The 21,354-nt window shown below is 42.1% G+C and overlaps 1 protein-coding gene across 1 annotated transcript in view; it reads left to right on the top strand.

Moving 5' to 3' along the window:
* si:dkey-112m2.1 (transmembrane protein 132C) overlaps window positions 1-20,195 on the top strand; it is a 103,960-nt gene extending 83,765 nt beyond the window's left edge. The window contains exons 6-10 of the mRNA XM_037485027.2: window positions 4,340-4,483; window positions 9,170-9,375; window positions 12,074-12,383; window positions 17,198-17,389; window positions 17,878-20,195. Of these exons, the coding sequence (XP_037340924.2) occupies window positions 4,340-4,483; window positions 9,170-9,375; window positions 12,074-12,383; window positions 17,198-17,389; window positions 17,878-18,948 (1,923 nt within the window). The 3' untranslated portion in view covers window positions 18,949-20,195. The remainder of the gene's footprint in view (window positions 1-4,339; window positions 4,484-9,169; window positions 9,376-12,073; window positions 12,384-17,197; window positions 17,390-17,877) is intronic.
* Window positions 20,196-21,354: the final 1,159 nt, after the last annotated feature.

Below are 21,354 nucleotides of genomic sequence, written 5' to 3'. Positions count from 1 at the left end.
ATCAGATTTCAGTGACTATACAGCAAGGTATGAAGACCGTTGACTCTTATGTATCATCGCTCATAAATAAATAACCGAGTAATTCATTAAGTGATAAATAATGAGCGCACTAGTGGAAAATGTATTTAGAAACCCTAACATGGGCACAGGAAAAACCTCCCCCAAAAGTAAAAAAACACAAACAGTTGGACAGAATGCGATGTCATGTGTACGGAATAAAAAAGGTAAAATGTGAAATAGTCACTACATCGCAGGACCATATTGATGAGTTTTGTAGCGGTGACTCCCCAACACAACATTGTCTGTCCTGTCCTTGAGCTGGCTGACGCATGCATTGCCTTTTCTTAAGAAAAAAAGGTGCTTCCGTAGGTTGTCTGCTACCTTTACACATCATTCATCCACAACCATATCAGCCCACCACACACACTCCGCCCTTTTACCCCGGCTGCACAGAGGCGTAATGGCCCTTTATCGATTCCCTTCCTCTCTCCCCGTCGCTCTTCTTCTTGCAGTCTTTTTGCACTGCAATGAGAGGTTGTTAAGATAAGCCGTGCCTCTTCTCCGACGAGCAGGAAGGCTGCATTTGGGCTTGTGCTTCACGTCGGAGCATGTACTGCATATGTGCGTGTGGGCGGGTTAATGTATACAAGTAGTAGAGCCCAAGACGCCTAGGACGCGCGTAGCTGTCTCGCTTCTCAAATCCGACTCCTTGTCACAGTATACGTAGTGATGGACATTTCATAGCTGTTCTAGGTACATGTTCTAATAGTTGTATATCTATAACATGATAATACCATCCGGTAATACAGCCATTGGGAGACATGGGTTCTTATCTGCATTGTGTAAAAGAGGCTTCATGAATAGGGCGTGAGTCTTGGCCCTTTGTAGCTGCAGGAGAGCATTAGTCAGCCAGGAGATGCCGGGTGAGAAAAGAGCAAATTTCATGGAGAAAGAAAATTCAGCCTTTTGTGCTTCATGCGTTCCTTCAGCTATCTCGCCAGCCAAAAATTGCACGTTTGTGATCATGTGTATTATAGCCGAGCTCACTCAATATTCTATTATTTGTGCCTCAAACAAAGATTCCCTATAAAACATGCCGAAGCTCATTAAGACTTCTCTTTCCATAGAGTTGTTCCAGTCTTAATGGCTCGTTAATGGAAATCCCCATTACCTGCAGATGATTGGAACACAAGCAAACATTCTTCACGGGCGCTTATTTGTCTCCAGTGACTATATATCCCGTCTTATCATATAATTATGGGCAGAGTAGTTCATTGTGCACCGAGGACCAGGTATGAATATTGATGGAAGGAATATTTCCTTGAACACATCTTGCATAGAGCCCTTCCATCATGACACCTGAGAAGAATTAGTTCCCTCATTTTGCATCAACAAGCAGACTATTATGATTTATTTTTAATGACATACAATACTTGTAATTTGTCACCTTTGGCCTATTTTTTTTAGTGATTACAGAGTTAAGTTGATTTGCATATTGATCATTTTCTGTTTAAGCTTGATAACGGACTGAGGTGTGTGTGTGTGTGTGTGTGTGTGTGTGTGTGTGTGTGTGTGTGTGTACATACACACAGGTATGGCGTTGCCGAAAGTATTGAAACGGAGCGACATACTGTATATGGTTTCGTAGTTTTCTTGCTTGTCATAGTTATAAATAGAACTTTAAGTCCTAAATATATTTTCCCTGTTGTCGCACTCCACAGACAGAAGGATAGAGAGACGTGACAGGCAATGGGAGAGAGAGCCATTCTAGCTGCAACAGCTTTTTCAACATGTCTCCCTGCTGGTTTGTTCATAAAAATCAAGTCCTTCTTTGTCCGGTCACAGATACGTTTTGAGCCTCGAGTCCACCTGCCCAGGCTTCTGTTCTTTATTTCAATTCAGGGAGAAGAATAGCATTTGAGATCAATTACAATCAGCTGGTTTTCTGACCCTTTTTGGCATTATTTGTGGTATTTCCATCTGTTTTTTTATCCACTCAGCTGGGGGGGGGAGGCGTAAGCGGGCTGGGGAGGGTGTTCCAGACATCCCTCTCACCAGCAACCCTTTCCAGCTCCTTCTGGGGGACCCTGATGCCTTCCAAGCCCCAGGGGAGATACATCATCCATCTAAGCCTGTACAACCTCCGGATCAGACGCCTAAACCACCTCAGCTGGCGCCTTTTAATGCAAAGAATACATGTATGCAGTGGAGCTTAAATTCTGGTATTTTCTTCAAAAGAAGAAAGCGGGTCCAGAAACAATGCAAACAGGGATGTAATGAACTAAGAACTGTCTGGAGACCAGATTTCCTTTCAAAAGGTTAAAGCCTCTTAGCTTCAATATGTTTTTCCCCCCTAAGCTTTGAGCAGGTTAAACTGTCATAACAAATCCTCTGTACAATCAACAGCCTCGAAGTTCAAGGATTACCAGATGTTGTCTTAATTGTTCTCATTATCTTCTTCCTTCTGCTCTATAAGGCCTTCAGTTCTCAAGTGTATCTTGTTATATCTCTTTAATGCCTGTAATTAGACATTAAGCCCGATTCTCAAAGTATTCTTTTCCAAATCCAGTGGGATTAGCTTCAAAAAAGTTTCAAATACTAACAATAATTTTGATAATAAAAGTGATTGTTATAATTTCATAAAACAAGTAACAAAGTGCATCACAAAGACATAGCGAAGAAGATAATTTTAAAGACAGATAACTGATCAAATTAATAATGGCATGCATGTTCCAATTCCTCAAACATGGCTGAAGTAGGGTAAGTGGAAGCTCTCGCCCAATCCTCAATTACATACGTCTTTAGACCAATATCGACCCTTCCACATTCCTCTTCATAAATGGGCGCGTTCTGGACAAACACACATTTAATCTGCTGACAAACAATAAAACATGTTTTCCAGTCCAGCTTGACCGCAAAAGGGAATCAAGCATTGACTGTTTTAGGTCAAACCGCCTGCCCCTCAGCTGAGTTAGTACTTATAACTTTTAATGTGGGTGTTGTTGTTCTTAATTTACTAGCCCTCAAGCAATTCATTATATATTCATATTATCAAGTCCTTCAATAAGAAAATATATTTACAGCAGAACACACAAATATTAACCTTGAGGTTACACAGTTGAATTCATCTATAAATGAGCTGCACTTCTCTGTGATGATTGAGACATTGAGGGTATAACATGGAGGAAGCCGTCAGTGGGAGCAGATAAAAAAACAAATGCAATGTTCAGTTAATGTATTCAGAATTATTTGGAACCATTGTAATTCAAAATTAAAAAGTACATCTCACGCTTTTAGCAACTGATTCAGTGAACATATGAAAGGCTCATTAAATCACTTGTGTCCAAAGCTACTTACCGGCTGTCTTTCCTTAGGACAAGCAGAGAAATCAAAAATGTTAAACGGCTAACATTCATCTATAAATGGCTTAAAAACAACTCGACAGCCGTGTGTGTGTGTGTGTGTGTGTGTGTGTATTTAACATATTTGGAGACTAGAAACCAGACATGTTGAACTAAGAGCTGCCAAAAAAAGCCAATTGTTCCTATCTAAGATGTGCTTAAAAAAGGCCTTGGTCTGAAGTCTGAATGGACTTACACAACCCCGCCTCTCGCTCCTTTGTGGGAAACAATCATATTTTCCACCTATTGTCAACGTCCAGGAAAATAAGCTCATCCTTTGTATCATCCAACGGAATATATCAGGGTGAAAATATATACCCACTTATGATCAATAACACTCAAATCCCGATCATTCCAGGGCTTGACAGTGAGGGCAAAATGCCACAACGGGGCACATAAATCTGACAACATGCTCGCCTAATCGCCAAGGACAATCTAGTAATTGACTACCCGGCCTTTTCTCCGGAGTTGATGATGGATTTAAATAAGGAGGGATCTCTCATCGTTCTCTCTCTCTGTCTTGGGATTTGCACATGAGCAGTACCAATGAGGCGACATTTGCACCACGGCAAGTAAAAACGTAGTTTGGGTTTGTAGATCTCTGAGCCGATTTTCCCTCTGGGGCAAAAACAAAAAACATTTGAACTTTCCACAACCATGTCGTGTTTGCTCCTAACATTGATTTCTCTAAATCATGAGTCATTTTTCCTACAGGGACTCTGTCATCCTGCTGATGGTGGCGACTGAAAACCCTTTTCATGATTCCTGGCTGTCTGCGACCAACCTTTTTCCAAACATTTCACGGATCCTTATCGGAAATCTTTGAATGCGTTTTGCCCGGAATAATATTGATCAAAAAGTGTTCACATCCACTTCAGAGTTAATTATGCTACGGCCAGTGTAATGCACTGATTTGTGTCTTTTTACCCCCTTCGCAGGACACCGAGATCCTCAACACGGCTGTTCTGAATGGGCGAACAGTAGCCGTGCCGGTGAAAGTAGTGACCGTAGGAACAGACGGAGCCATCTCCGATGTAACCGAATCAGTGGAGTGCAAGTCAACGGACGAACAAGTTATCAAGGTTAGTGGGGGGGGGGGGGGGATGCATTGGATACGGCTGCTTTTTGTTGTACCCAAATTTGTCTTCAAATCTTCTGCCTGGTGCTCAGCTGTCAAGTAGTGAATAAAAGGTGTTTTATGTGTAAACGTTAGTTTAGAGAGCAGGTGCTGAATTTCCTCCAGCGAACGAAATGGTGTGTCACAATGTGTGAATGAAAGATTCAACGGTCTTCATAAAACAAGCTGCTGAAAGAAAGGTAGCTTTAATCTGCATGCAATCTTGGAATATGTTTAAATGTCAGAACAGTAGCTGTAAATGTACACAAATAAGATAATACCTGTACTTACTCATCCCTTTTTAAAGAGCTAAAAGACAGCAGCTTGGAGTCTTATTAGACAAAATTGCAACTCCAACGTTCCGCCGCTCATTATATATAATATAAAACACATCAATGGGATTAGTGTTTGCATTAAATAGGTCTTAGTTAGTAGGCTTTTTGTAACTGTATGCAACAACAAAACACCCATTGTTTGCAACTTCCTTGCAGCATGCTTTGACAAACCATAAAAAGGTGACAATTGCATTTTTGTAATCAATCTTAAACCTAATTGGATTAGTAAGTATATAAGTCAAACACAGAGCTTTGTGAGGGCAGATCTGCCCTCCAACGTGTCCCCGATGTATTATATGAAAGGAGAAAAAAAACATTGAGAGTATGAACTTGTTTGATGTGCGAGAAAATAAAAGAAAAAAGAAGCGTGTGTGCGATATATTGAGGAGCGGATCTGTGTTTGTGTGAACCATACATGCATATCAGAGAGGAGAGAAGAAACACATCTCTCAAAGGGTTTAATTACCCACTGAAAAAGAACCACACATGGTGACACTGACCTCGGCAGCGCACTCCCATGCCCACCCATCTAGATTGGGAACAGAAAGCGGTGCCCTTCTTTCTCCACCATATTTTCATTTCATTTCTTGTTGCAGTAAGGTTTTGTATTTTTTTTTCCTCCATCCTCTCCAACCAGTTTAACTGAAACGTATAAGGACAACGTGATTGTCCCCCATTCCCCTTCTCTGTGAAAAAGTATCGACCAGATGATTAATTGCCTAATTGAGAAGATAATCAGAAGATTAAACACTGCCGCGATCGCTTGGCTTGTGAAAAGAGATCATGTTTAATTTCTTCGGGCTAGAGTTCATTATTATTGTACAATGGCATTGAACATTATTTTGTGACAGTACAAGCTGCTGAACGTAGCGAATGTCCTGCAGGGTCACCTGGGATTGTTCTTTTCTTATAGTTTGGTTTGCAAATTATTATCATTTCCCCTGACTTTACACGGTGCATTTATTGCTCTGTCCCGTCAAAGTGACAGCACGCCGCCACTGGCTGTGAGCACAGCTGCTGATCATTGTTCAGACTACGCCTGTGGTATCCGTGCTTCTAGTAGCCGTACTGTGGTCATTCTTTGACGTTGCCACCAAGCTTGGAAAAGACGGCACAGTATAGGATTTTGTATTGGGAATGCAAGACAAATCCATGAATTTGGTCAAACGCTGCGAGCGCCCATCAGGCGGATGCCGCCGTGAACGGTTAGAGCTTACCGGACTTCCTGTTGTGGGGTTTAAGTATGCGCTCTGCAGTAGCGAGTAATGTTTTGGAAAATAAAACCGTTAAAATATGATTAGGATAGGAACAGTTTGGTCTTATCTCCCATTAAAAAAGGCTGCCGCTGGGCCGTCATCCTTACACGCAAAGACAACAGCGGGTCTTAAAATAGTTCCCATTTGAAAATGCAGAACAATAGCTATTACAAGTTACAGCCAACCTGACGGAAAGCCAATTATGTTGTGGATTCACCGAGCATAAACCTCCAGTGCTGAGAAACGAAGCCAACAAGGCACTGCCAAAATCTACAGTCGCTCAAATCTTTTTTGGAGGCAAAAGCAAGTAAGTGTCTGTAGACCCCCCACGTGAGAACCAGTGGAGCTGAATTAAACATGTTCATTGCTGGTTTTGGTGCATATAGCCAATTTATATACCTAACAGGTTTAACAATAATAAGACTTAAAGTTATGCACATCATAGCCAGTGGCCGCTTTGACTGACAGGTGCCGTACCGGGGTGGCTCGCTACTGACTGTGTGTGTCGGTGTTGCCAAGACAGGGACAGCCGGAGCCATCCCCCATATCGAACTTCACGATGGCTTTTCAGAGAGTTATGGGAAACATCGCACGGACAAGGTCTATATTTCATGCGGTCTATGCGATTAACCTACCCTCTATTGTTAAAGTGACCTCCTCTTTAGACGTGATGTCAATGCCAGTAGCCCGCTCCGCCCATTATCATGAGTAGCTCAGGGCGCTACGGCAACAAGCCGGGCCAGGAATCAGCAGGACATGGTGGGATCTTGCTTCCTCAAAACAAATGTTGATTGAATATTTTCTTCTAGAATAAAGAATCAAAAACAATGAACACCAGGGTAATATGATTGTGTTCATCAAATCTAAAAACTTATTTTAAGATAAATTACAATGTCTGTGCTCTTAGACTTGATTTTTTTCTAATAAAGGATTTTATTTGATTTCTTCAGCTTTATATTCAAAGACGTGTTTTTATATTCTGCTTTAAAGGCGAGGTGTACTAGTTCTTTCCTCCATTTATCACAGTGACGTTGAGCCCGAGGATGTATTCAATACACCTCACTTTATAATTCCATTCAAAGCGTACAATGAAGGAAATCCCACTTAATTGCTGCTCTAGGCAAGAATCAAAGAAAAATAGCACTTCAGCTAAGTGCCCTGAATTTCCGTTAAGTGTTAAGACAATTATTTTGATGAATTCAACACAATCTTAATTTCCTTTGAAAAGGGACCACAGCAGAAGTACGGTGCGGTATAATTGCCAAATCTGTCTCTCAGGACCTGGACAGTTTTATTCAGTTATCATGTATCTCTCTCATGTCAGCCTCACTCTGATTTGGATCCTGTGAAGTCCTTATCATTGTTTGTGTGTGTCACTCTGGATACATTTCAAGCCGGCATGATTAGCAACACAATGAATCGTCGCCATGGAGTGGTGACATGGACATCTGCGTGGTTTCATGACACATTTTTCACGCAGCGCACAAGATGTCACCTTCAGCAGATCTCATTTTAGTCTGTTTGGTTATTGACTTCCTTAGTCTTCAAAAGGAAAACAGGAAGATGGATCTAGAATTGGGAGACAAAGTCGAACACAACCAGAGCAGGTAGAGATGTGATGACGACTTGACATGAACCGATTTTACTATGGAGGTGACACACAGTGAGGTGAAGCAGACAGAGAGAGGGGGAGGAAGGGAGAGACAGAGAGGAAATGATCAGCGAAAAGAACAAAAACTGGAGATTCAATAAGCATTGAGGCGGATTTGTTTCAGCTCACACTGCATGGTTGCCTTTTGAAACCCTGCACATTAGTGCACATCGTGTGTGTGTGTCACAGGAACACACACACACACACCTCCTATATAGAGTCTTTTTCCTACTATAAACAATCCATCAATGTCAACTTGCACTAACCGTTGAACCCCAGTGAGGTGCCGACAGCTTTAGTTCCTCAAATGAAGAACCCACCTGTATATTCATTAAATTTATACAAAGTTAAGTTTGCATGAATAGAATTGAGTATGTGCTGTTATATCATACCAAAAACAGCAACCTAATTTATACTGTATATAAAAAAGGTAAACACTTAATCATGTGCAAATAGACTTGAGTAGATATTCCTTGATCATCGTTTGCAAAATGTCAGTTTACTTGATTATAAACCCGACCACAATAATAATAATTTGACCCAAACTTCCAGTGACATCTTGAGCCTTATCACACTTTGATTAAAGCGGGAGAATCGTCCCTCCTGAACAGTAATTGCTCAGCAGGACGAGGGTGAGCCTGGGCGAGGAACCCAAAGAGAGGAGGAGGAGAGAACTGGCAGGCACCAGGCTGCCAGTTTGCTTCCCCAGAGATCGGGGGCTGGTCTGACATCATTTGGAACTAAAGCCAAGTTATATGCAAAAGATGTGGAGACAGATGAGTGAGTGGTTTGATACAAAGAAGCAATCGTCTGTAATGGGGACATGTGCTGAAATTACCAGTCGTGCCAATCAAGCTTATGATGGTATTTGAGAATAAAATGCAAGGGATTGGAAGCCAAAAAGGCGCTTAGAAGATAATAGACAGACATTTAAGACATTCCTACTATATATTTTTTTCCCTTTTTGGAGACGCATCAACCAAACCTCAATAACCAATTGGATCTGTACCGATCAATCTTAATTCGGTTTGAGGTTTCATCCTTTTGGTTTGATGAAGCAAGTTTGCGTCTCTTATTCAGCACCATCTGTTCAGTTGGAACCAGAGTGACATTACTTGCACACATATGGTCCTGCATGGACGTGCAATTAAAGAGTTATCTGTGCACATTTCAACATGTGCACGCACACAGAAGAAACTCAGCAGACCTGACACGTTTTACTGAAGCATTGCCAATTCTTTCCACGCTACGGCTCCTCAAAAGAGGCCGCTCACAAGAGTCAAGTAGAGAGAAAAAAAAAATAGAAGATCTTTCTTTCCTAAGTTGACGCATTTTCGAGGCGATATGTTCAAATAACTTCTTTCTTCATCTCCTGGAGTTTGTCTCTCATTTCCCCTTTGTTTGTCCAGGTGTCAGAGCGATGCGACTACGTGTACGTCAACGGGAAGGAGACAAGAGGGAAAAGGGTGATGCTCAACTTTACCTACAGTTTCCTGAGTGCCCAGCTGGAGATGAGCGTGTGGATGCCCCGCCTGCCCTTGGTCATCGATGTGGCCGACCCAGAGCTCAGCCAGATTAAGGGCTGGAGGGTTCCCGTTGGTACTGGTAACAGGAGGTAAGTCCCGATTGTCCATTGCATCGGTTTAATTCGGTCCTATGCATGCCTATGTTGTATTGAATTGCAGCATCACATTAGAATGCATAAGGCAACTATTTCCAGCACACCGAGCTAAAGGCTTAATAGATTTTAGGTTGTATGTAGTGTCTGCCCACGTATCACAGCATTGGTTTCTCCTACAGGAAAAGTCTACGCTTCTTGGTTTAGGTCATTAACTTGAGGTTTTTAACACTTCCTGCATGAGAACAGATCACATTCTTCACCTGGTAAAATAAATGGAGGCCACAATAAATCATCTTGGTAATGTTGTTGCAGATAAATGCAGGTGCAGATGCAGAGGTGCTAAAATGAGTGTCTCATAATTCATCGGATCCTCTCGTCTCCCAAAGGGTACTATGGTGAATACGAAATAAATAATTGCATTACAGAGCGTGGTCAAAATTCCTCGGGCTAAAAAGTGAAATAATAGTGCATGATCTGTGCGAGGAGTTGTACGATGCGTTCGCAAAAAGGATATTTATATTGGTAGTATTTATATTTTACGTAGAGAGATAACCTAAATCAAATTAAAACCGATCATTATCGACACACACTGACTAATCCAACTAAGGTACAGGCACAGTGGATTTGTACTGAAAGGAGGAATTGTATCTATTTGGTTCTATTTTGAGCAATGATATTAGACATAAATGATCCATATCCAATGATTGTCTTTATTGTTAGTAAGTCATTATAATAAATAATGGGTGAGATTGTCAATCCACAATTTTGAATAGAAATACTATAAATGGAAAAAGATTTAATACAACCTCTACATTGACTTTTATATGATATGAAACATCTTTCTTAAAGTACATTCCAATGGCACTAAGTCACGTGCCATTGGCCCATCAGCCTACACCCCACAGGGGGGCGCTCTAACGCCCTGCTATCCACGCCTGATCCCATTTGTCATGTCCCTCAAATGCATCACTGCATGAAGAACGCATGATGTGTGAAGTTTATCTGCATATTTGTACGAAAAGTGAGACAATATGGAAACTAAACCTATTTTTACTTTTTTTTTTTTTTTTGATGGGTCAAGGCACCAGCCTGCGCATTCACATAAGCGCGCAAGTCGCCTCTTTACACGCCGACACCTTGACCAACCAGTCACTGACTGCTTCAAACATGGCCTGACCTCATGTTTCTGTTGCCAACCACAAATGTCACCTTGGTTTAGGCTGCCGTCCCCTCGCTTGCTGAAAAGGGCGGGAGCGCATGGTGAAGGGAGGCTAGGGGCTAAGCCAAGCCATTGGGCCACAGCATGTTAACCTGTCAGCCCGTTTTTCTGCCTGACCGGCCATGCCTCATTAAACCTAATGGAAACTGTCACTGTCACTCCCCCCGGCCAGCTGACTGTTAGAGACTGAGATGTGGGCAGAGCTGGAAAGTGGAAAAGAGAATAAAAAGTGTTCGTGGGTGAGTGAGAAAGAAAAGCAGAGTGAGAAAAAATAGATTAAAGTCAAGTAAAAAATGGATGTATGAAATACAGAAGGAGAGTCCGACGTAAAGAGAGAAATATATGACAATGGTAATGCTCAGGACAACAAAAAAAGACCAATATGGTTGCAAAGAGACGGAAGCTGAAGGATGCGATTTGATAAAGGTGATGTATGCACCCAATTGCTATAGCAATTTTTTCTTCATTGTCAACAGGGAGCAGTTTGTTTCTTTAAGCGGTTTTAATGTTTGTTTGTTTTTTCGGAAGAAAATGGACCTTAGGAGGCACAATTAATTCATTCATTAATTCAGTTAATCATGATGTAAGACAATCTTTTGAGAATATATAATTTAGTAGCGCAGAGGAGCATCAAACAAACCCTTAAAACAGCCGGTGAGAGAAGGAGATGTGTATTTTCCATTTTGTAATTACTTTTTTAATGTTACAAGTACGGTACAACTTGTTTCAAACACCTAGGTGCCTAATGGCTTCGACACCGTAAAACATTTCAAAGTTGTCTATTTGTATCAAGGGTTGGAGGTTTTATTACACCCATAGTGGCACCAATAAGACCTCTTCTGTAATGCTTTGCAGGATTTCTCCAATTGCCAACCCTTGTCCTTCCTGTCCGACCTTCCCCACTCTAATGTGTGCCTGTTAATGTGATGAAGGGCCATATAAACCTCACTTAACTAGGAGGAATAGTGCGGAACAAATGAGCAAAAAAAGAAATCCCCCTATACTGCGATTGCAATTGTTCATTTGTTACAAAGCGTATATTTTTCTGAGATGTCTGCAAGTGTTTGCTGCGGGCCAAATAAATGGCAGACACACAGCAAAATATCAGTTGCCCTTTTAAAGAAAATGAGAAAGGCAAGGCAGCAGTTTGTCTCCGCAAGGTGCTTTTAATGGATTTTTTGAAAACACTGGGAGCCTCGGACTTTCGGGAGGTCGAGAAAACCTGCAGCACAACAGAAATTAAAGGCGTTGACTGCACTGCAGTAAGACTCCGTGTGCATTAATGGGGATGAGGAAAACACGAATTACGATAAGAAACAGAATCATACTTCAAAGTATTGCTCCCCTGAGGACTACTCGAAACACAACAAACTATACTGTATTACTTGTGCTATCTGCATTCATTTTCCTCCTATCCCTGTTAGAAGTGATTCGATCCAATGCTCGACTGCCCTCCCTTTCTCATTCGTCCAGGTACGAGAGGGTCACCGATGACCGGAACGAAGACGACACAGCGGACGAGAGGAAGGAGGGTGGCTGCGTGGCCCAGTATCAGAGCACCACCCTCCGTGTCCTCACACACTTTGTGGCGGATGCGGGAGGAGTGAGGGGCGCCGCGGAGGACGACGGCCTTGGGCAGCAGAGCTTCTTGCTGGGTAGTGACTGGCAGGTGGAGGTGACACAACTGGTCAAGGACTTTCTGAGGGTGGAGGTCCCGAAGGTTGCACAACTGCTGGATGGCCAAGTTCTTGTGGGAACCAGCGCTGGAATCACCAAACTACAGGTTATATGCTTGTGTGTGTGTGTGTGTGCGTGCGTGTTTTAGCAAACTGCATTGCAATTTTGTTTCACTTGAGTCTAACCTCATGATCAAGTAAATGTTTCGCCGGGGGAGTGACGTTGCCCAAGCCAATCGGCATTAACTGACACATCCGTTACGTCAACAGAATTTTTAGTCGACACAACTAAACAACCTGGCATTTTAGTTGCAATTAATCCGTTTTTTGACTCGGGACACAGGATGATGATTTTATTCTTAATCTTGCGCACACTGCCGGGTCGGCTGTGTTTTCTTCAGCCAGCAAGCACAACTCAAAAATCTGATATGTGGGACTTCTTGCAGAGGTCTTGAAACAGGCATGAATTCTCCACTAATCCAAAGTTTAGCTCAAATATATAATTGAAGACAGTAGCTTGTAGTGACAAAGCTTGATAAGGTTTTAAGCCCCTTGGTGTTTATTGTTGTGGTCAAACTCACATTACCCAGCATCAACCATCTATTAACAGCTCAAATGCTCTGAGAAACCACCACGTGAGCTCCAAACCGCTAGCTGGTGCACGTAGTGAAGCATCCAGGTGCTAAAACACCAACATTTTTTAAAGGGGCTGATTGAGAAGTGAAGGACTTCCATCCATCAGAGAGCCAGAAGTGTGTCTCTGGATAAGTGATAAAATAAGTGCTAAAATGCTAAAAGCAAACAGCTTTTTTTCGGGCTGGGGACTGTGGTTGCGAGTGAGCTCGACTTTTGGGAAAAAGTGGAGAAAGACACAACTGGCTTGGCCGTGCGAAGAGAACGGCCTACAAAAAGCAACTGCGTTGATTGCAGGATAGCACAAATACTTAAGCCCATCATGAGCTAAAAGGGAAAAACGTGGTAGCGCGGCACGTCTCCTACCAGCTTGCACCTCTGCAGGAAGAGAGAGAGTGAGAGAGCGCCCTCTCTGCTCAGGCCGCTGTGTGCGTCACACTACAACCGGAGTCCTTGCTCAGGAGAACACATGTGCGCAGCGTCCCCCCGTGAACCAACATCATCAATCTGGCATTTACAAGGGAGCACATCAAAAACAACACAGTGCTGAAGCAGTGAGCTGGAATCGTAGTCTCCTTCTCTCTATTTATCAAGAGCTGTGAGCCCAGCCGGAGGAGCTACATGTTTGTGCGCCTTTTAGTCGTTGGCCTGGACACGCTTTAAATGGAAAGAAAAGTGAAAGGGAAGTTATGTGAGATCGACTAGCTAAACATCGCATCTACAGGAGCGCCATGTGTGCGGCTTCCCTTTTCACGCCGGTCCGTTGTCTGACTGTGAGGTCCGGTTGATCTGGGGCCAGTTGTTTTACCTCTAGATTCTCCGGCAAAGTTTTACCCTGATACCGAGTTTGGGTGTTTTTGGAAGGACACTGCCGGTGGTCGCTCTTGTTGTGTTGTTAAAGCGGCGCGTCACGAGACTCGCCCTGACGAGAGCGCGGCGCAGGGCGGCGAAGGGCAAGGGCAAATAGCGGGTACATAATCCACGTTTCAAAAACACAATGATTGACTACCAGTGTGCTGTGTGTTAGACTATGTAGATAGACATTTTGATTTATGGAAAAAAATTAAATAATCAATATTGCAAAAACAATATACAATATATAAGATAAAAACCGGGTCAGAAAGTTTCTCAAATATTTTTTAGGCAGAAACTCAAGGTGATTTTGAGGCTATAGTTTGGATTTGAAAGAAATGGCACTTTTGGATTGGCGGTAAATGTTACAGCCTGTGGCTTCTTTCGTTTTGGATGAAGCATCCATCAAAAGTGGTGCCAATTTGTTTTGTTAGCCTTCGTCTCGACCATGGTGACTTCAACCCATTAGAGCAATATCACAGTAATGAGGGAATAATTTCCTGTCATTTGGTTTTCTATTAAGAGCAGCTTGATCCAGCTCTTTCATAGTCATTTATAATTGCTGGTACATAGAGTATGTGGGGCTGATTGATTTGGAAAACATAACGAATAGTCATTTTTGATGAATGGATAAGCCTGCATATGATGCGTTTTCAATAACATCTCTGCTGCATGACAATTTTCATTTAAATTGGTATTTTGAAACACAAGTCTCCTTTACAAATATCTTTGAAAATGCAAGTCGTAATTTTGATAAACCTTCAAGTTTATCATGCAGCTTTAATAACCTCCTTAAATGTAAATTAAATAAAGTTGAATTCAAATAATGCAGAAATTATTTGATATTTAAGATATCTTTGGTATGCTGCCCAGGTGCTCTCTGGAAAGGTCAAATCATTAAGAGAGAAACTTGATCTTGATTTAGCACAAAGCTTTTGGCTTAATTAGAGAGAAAGACTTATTGAAATACTCAAAGTTAAGCATGAGTTCAGCGCATGCAAGGGAGCATTGGCCTGTAAGCAGCATAGTGAATGGGCCGGGGGTATTCCATGAAACAACGTAAAAAGTGTACATATTTGCGTTGCATTTTACACTATTTGATATTTTTATTCAAAGAATGTGAATGAGAGGACATAAGGAAAGAATACAACTTTTCTTTTGTTTTTTATATGATTAAGGCAATCAATGCTAGGCATTTGTACATCAGTTAATAAATAGCTAGAAAGGTCCCATAAGACCAAGCTGTTGTGGAAGATTTTCCTAATCAAATAATTGAGTTTATTTTTTATCTTTCTACCATCCGAGTGGCAAATAGTTTCCAATTATTTAGGCCCAGTCTCGGTATTATTGAATATACCTTCTTTTTTTTACTGAAATATTATTGTTGAGTTGGAAAGTTAAGGATTTCTGCATTAAAACATCTGAATACCAATAAATCCCTGATCTTCAAAGATTTTAAATACATAAAATATTAGGGGGTTACATTCTTGATCAAATTATTCAGAATTGCAATGAAGGACTTGGATTTGACAGTTAAATGAAAGGCCACTGAGGTATTAAGCGATTTGATAGTAGCCGTAGAAGTTCAAAGCTGTTTCAGAAGAAAATTAATTAATCAATTTCTTTCGGAGATGTTATGGATTCAATACCAGCATGTTAAACCTATTTTGCCATTAACCTATGCAGAAATATGGTGAGTTAGAGAAGGTCTGACCAACGCCTGTTTAGAACACTGTTGGTATGCATTAAACAGGGTCCTCTTAGAATAAAGAGAAATAATACAACTGAAAAGAGCTTTGGATAAAAAAAACAGCAAGCCTGGAAGGTGTCTTTAATTGTTCTGGTAGAAAGCAAACGATTTTGGTACCAGTGTGATGGAGGGCTTCGTCTGGCCATTATTGGTTGGGCAGCCTCACGACTACGCTATGGATGAAGGCCAAAGATCTGCAATCTCTCTAATGGGTTTAAGGAGAGAGACGACATCTCTGAAAATTGAACAAATGACTGTGATAAAGGGGAGAAGGGGTCAGAATAAAAGGAATGGAGCTTTGACATCTCTGAGAGGAGAGCAGCCAAAGCAGGAACATTGTATAGCGTGTAGTCTTGATTAAATTTAGAAGGAAATAAACCAGGGATGCAAAGAAATGCTCCTAGCTACTTGTGAAGACTTTTGTCCGGGTTATAGATTTCACTCCTGTCATTTCCAGAAGAAAGAATCTTTATGAAGTGGCGAAGTGCTTGTGTTTCAGTAGCTTCCTCGTTAGCAAAGCATATAGCATCTTTCATATTCATACTCATATTTGTTTAATCTGTCTCTCAATTGGCGGCGTTGCTCATTTTGCTTTCCTTTTTCAGACAATCAGAGTGCCTGCTTATGAATTTGAGTTACAATCACCACCAATCTGCTCGTTGAACTCATCTCAAATTGGGAGGTTAAACCATATGCCGGTGTTTCAATGATATTTGGCCTTGCCTAACATTAAAGGATTTCAGTTTCACTGTGTGGGAGGCAAAAGGGAAAATGAAAAGAGGTAAACCACAGGGAGGAAAATAAGAAAAGGGGTCTGCACAAAAGAGGCAGTGATAGCTGCTGACAGTTCATTATAGCTGGTAAATGTGGCCATGAGGGGGCGGCTGGCGGCGAGACTGAAGCCCTAATTGGAGCGGATGGGAGGAATTCTCATCTCGTAACAATAATCACAACTATTTACACGCTTACACCTCTGCCACCTCGGGGAGGCAGAGAATGCATAAGCGGGGTGGGCTTTAGATGTTGGCATGTGAGGTTAGTGGCATTTATATGTTAGTATGCATGAATTTGCAAGGGAGCTACTAACTGGATCAAATAAATCTAGTGGAGTCTCTTACATGTAGTATTAGGGTGATTCTCAAGAAAAAGGACAATACTTTAAATTACCTTACTTTAAACCACTGCTTATCCGAGTTCACTTAGCTTCTCTTACCCATGACAGCATATTGTCATAATTTCCCACTTCATTAAATTAATATGAAGGTTTTCTAACATGAACAAGGCAGAAATTTTAAGGTAAACCAATATGTTTCCTATATCTTTACCAATTTGACAATCTCAATAACTAACTAGGCAAAAGCATTGTCAAATGAGACAATGGTTTTTGGATGCTCAGATAAATGACGATCCTGGCAATAGCACTCTTTTGCCTGAGCATTAATATTTATTTTTGTAGTATGTTTTTGTTTTAAGACTTCATTTACATTTCTGAAGTAAGGTAATATTTCTGAAGTCGTGAACCACTAGAAGGAACTATAAAGCCAATTATAGATCAAGCCTGAATTAGAGTGCACGATTTTAAAGTGAAGGGATTGGACTTCATCACCTTTAGCTGCTGCTATCAAAAGGCCTCTTCCTCTTCATTCACAGTGACAGTTAGATTGGACGTGTGTCTGTGCGTTGCAGGTGCTGTCCCCTTTGACATCGTCGGTCCTGGCTGAGAGGACCATACGGGTTCTAGATGATAAAGTGAGCGTGACGGAGCTGGGGGTGCAGTTGGTCTCTGGACTGTCTCTGTCTCTGCAGCTCAGCCCGGGGAGCAACAGGGCCATCGTCGCCACTGCAGCCACACAGGAAGTCATTGAATCACTCCAACAGGTACCAATCCTCGCCATATAAATACCCCATTGCATTTTATATCATTAATCATCTTTCAACATTGCAGATGACGGCCTTCACTGGATCAGTGGTGCACATTGTATTTGGCTGAATCAGAGTTAGTAGGATATATATTACATGTCTTGCAATTTTCCTTTTATAATTAATTCACTCTTTGCAATCCCTTTGATTTACATATCCTACCACTGAACCGCTCTGTCATTCCAATAATTAGAATTTCAAATTGAAACTGCTTCCGTCTTTTCCCTTTAAGAGAAAAGACTATTTGGTTTTTAGGATAATAGTTTCATATCCAATTGTTTCTATGAGCCCGTCTATTGTAATTAAGGCTCACTTTTGCCTCCAGCGTGTTTCTCGCTTTTATTCTACAGTCATTCTGGGGCATCAATTGGAAGTGTGCAGATTACTGGGGCAGAGTTATTTTTGCTATTCTAATGAAAACTATTTCCGTTTGTTTATTTCATCAGGAGTCTCTTATCAGCGCCTGGCTCCAGTTCAGTGATGGATCCATGACTGCTCTCGACAACTACAACCCCGCCCATTTTACCCTGACAGCCACCTCTTTGGCTGAACGGGTGGTGGCGGTAAAGCGCAGTGCAGCGTGGAAATGGCCAATCGTTGTCGCCAAGGGGGAGGGTCAGGGATCGCTCGTGCGCGTTGAAATGAGCCAATCGGAGCTGTGCCAGAAGGGAAAACGACGCACTAGCTTAGCCACTGGAATGGCAAACGTACAGACAAGGTTTGGCCAGCCAGGGGAGCAATACAGACCACCCGGAGACCGGCGAACGAGCCCCGATCCCCCGTATTACGGCGGCTCCATTGCCGACGTAGAAACCGGCGTAATGAACCGCGGCGCCACTACGATCCGGGGCCACGTCCCATCGAGACCTAGTGGCGGCCGTCTGTCAGCGGACAGTGGGGCCAGGGCCCCAAATGAGTTCTCCGAATATCCAGACCAGGCGGAGCTCCCTCGCAGCCGCAGCACCGAGGACGACCTGTTGCCGTCTCGGCGGAGCCTGACCGACCTGGAGATTGGAATGTACGCCCTGCTGGGAGTCTTCTGCCTGGCCATCCTGGTTTTTCTCATCAACTGCATCTCGTACGCATACAAGTACCGTAGCAAGCAGCTGTCCCTGGAGGCCCCAGAGGCCATGCCCCATGCCCACGACTGGGTCTGGCTGGGCCAAGATGAGGGCCTGTGTCTGCAGCAGCAGCAGCAGCAGCAGGAGGAGCTGGGTGGGGCCCTGCAGGAGGGCAGCCAGTTACTTAACGGGGGAATTCACGGAGGCTGTGGTGCGAGTGGAAGGGATCATCGGAATGAGTCCCTTAACTCACCCACTACCAAGAGAAAGCGGGTGAAGTTCACCACCTTTTCCAATGCCAAGTCCGGTAACGGGTGTCCTGTGCTCAGCCCGTTGGCACTGGTGCAGACCAGTGAGATAAAATGGGTGTGTCCAGACATTGAGCTCGGGGACTCACAGGATCTTAGGAACTACATGGAAAAGCTTAATGAGAATGCTATCAAGAACACTGCGTAGGAGATGCTAGGTGTTTTCAATGAACTAGAGAAACTCACCTGAATGCCTTCAGAATAAGGAGGAAATGAATTTAGGAGGGGAAAGGGAAAAAAAGTGCAGAAAAGAGATTGGGACTGATGACGAACTGCTTCTCATCGTAACAACCGGACAGTCCGTTCAGCTTCTGATATTTCCATGGCTTGGAGAGTTTTAAGCAATGAACCACAACGGGACATGATTTGCCATGACACCACAGTATAGATATAAGAGGGACAATGTGATCTTGATATTGTTGCTTAACTTTAATGTATGTTGTTTGTCTTTAATTGAGGTTCAGTTTTATTTTCAATGCGCCATCTACTCCGTTTTATATTTTCTTTATTAATTCATTATATTTTATTGTCGTATTTGTTGTACTTTTTTGCGCTTTGTTGCATTTTATAAGAGTTTCTGTATGCTCTGTACCATGTCAGCAAATATACATTCTAGGAGAGAACAGTTAAAAGCAATTTTGTACCGTTGTATAGTTTGATTTGGAGATATTCCGTGTGTAGTAACATTTTGTAAAGTGCTCTTTGGTTTCAGTTTGGTTTTGTTTGTAGCTTAGTTTTTGTTTTGTCTTCAGAAACCAGAACGACTTGTGATGGAGGCATGTGTGTCTGACCTGTTACCTGAAAAGACCGTGTGTAGATAACTAATACCAATACCTCTGGAGACATGTCAGCTTAGTATTATTGCAATCATTCACCTTGGAGCTGAGCTTTGGATTCAGTATGTCGATATTGGTTGAAAAATGTACCCGTACATTTTAACCCTCCTGATGTGAATGTTATTTTTGTATGCTTTGTTTTATTCAGTTATATGCCTCACATAAAAAACACTTTTTACATCACCCTAATATTACAAATCAACAAGGCGGTAGTCACATTCGACTTAAAACCACTGATTACCATCAACAGACAATCACATGAGTAATGTATGGTTCAATCGTTTTCATTTATAAATGTTCCATGAAATCTGCCCAATTTACAGTTCCTGAGGCCTAGGTGGTGATCGGTAGAATCAGTAAGTCTTGAACCTCTGTGTATGACATTTTGGATACGCGCAAAAGCGTCGTGACAGGGAGTGAAAGAAACTGAAGCGAAAGCCCAAAGTCTGACCTCCTCAGTTGTTTTTACTCAATATGTCGGTATTTGTCAAGTTCATCCTTTTCTATCTTTGTTTTCAAATTGGCTGCTGGACTAATTAAAAGTGGAGGCGACTCTTCATCATGCAGCTGTGTGAGTCATTGGTCTGGCAGTTGAATTCTTCCATTGGTCACGACCCAAATGTGTTGTGTAGCGTTCAATCATTGTGTGTCATATATCGTTGCAAAAAAGGAAAATGGCAAAAAAAAGCATTAGAGGTAAATAAGTTAAAATGATTCATTTTGAACCATTCAAAAAGAAATGCTTTTTCCAGTCGAGGCAGGAATACAGTGAAGTAAAATAATAATTAATACCTGAAAAAGTTCAGTTTCATAAGAAGCTGTTCGAAAGGTTCAAGGCAAGTTCTCCAGATAGTCGTTTCCACAGGATCACACACCCGCTCCCCTTTCTAAAAGGGCAAGTTAATTAGAGATTACTTAGTTCAGTCTTATTACATGTTAATGTGGCATTTCCTGTGCAATTTGTCTTGCGGTAGATTACCTAGGAATCAACTCCGAAATAACCGGCAGACTACTTAAAGCCAAACCAATGACCAGTGCGTTGGAGATGTGTCCAGGTGACCAGGAACACGTGTCCCACACAGTCCACCTACACCCCTGTGAGTCAGCTGGTCTCGTTTGTAGGGTCTTTTCCCCACGGTCAAAGTTATTTAATTTTGAACACCTGCCAAAATGGAGTTCAAATCTAATACTACATTTAAAGCAGGAGGTTTCACGGCACACAAGCACAGCATTGGTGAAGATTTAAAGAATCCTGCCTCACCAAAAACTAAATTTTAGCTATATTTTGTAGACACTACTCTCTCGCTCTTTGCTTTATTGATAATTAACAGTTAGCGACAGACCTTACAATGTAAGGTGGCTTCCTAAATAATTAGGATGGATATGGAATGCTAATTTCATACTGAAATTCTGTGTTGCCATCATTGACTATGAACTGCCTTTAGTTCCTAAACCGCACAGTGGAATACTGACAGCAGTGTCTCAGACAACACAATGCTTCTGTGCTCATTTGCATCAATTAACAAGAAAGGACTGCCATATGTTTCTAAAGAATATTTCCATACCCAAGACTGCACCGGGGAATAGTTGAGACTCCCAACGCAGGTGAGTCAGCTCAGCAGAACTCAAATTGACAATTTACATGAATAGCCATCTCTGAATGACACTGTAACTTCCCCAAGGCTCACTGAAACTCAAAAACTCCTGGCATGTATGGT

Source organism: Pungitius pungitius, chromosome 18 (assembly GCF_949316345.1).
Source record: "Pungitius pungitius chromosome 18, fPunPun2.1, whole genome shotgun sequence".
In the NCBI taxonomy this organism is placed as follows: Eukaryota; Metazoa; Chordata; class Actinopteri; order Perciformes; family Gasterosteidae; genus Pungitius; species Pungitius pungitius.
Note: the sequence above shows the minus strand (reverse complement) of the source record. Positions and strands in the feature narration are given on the sequence as shown.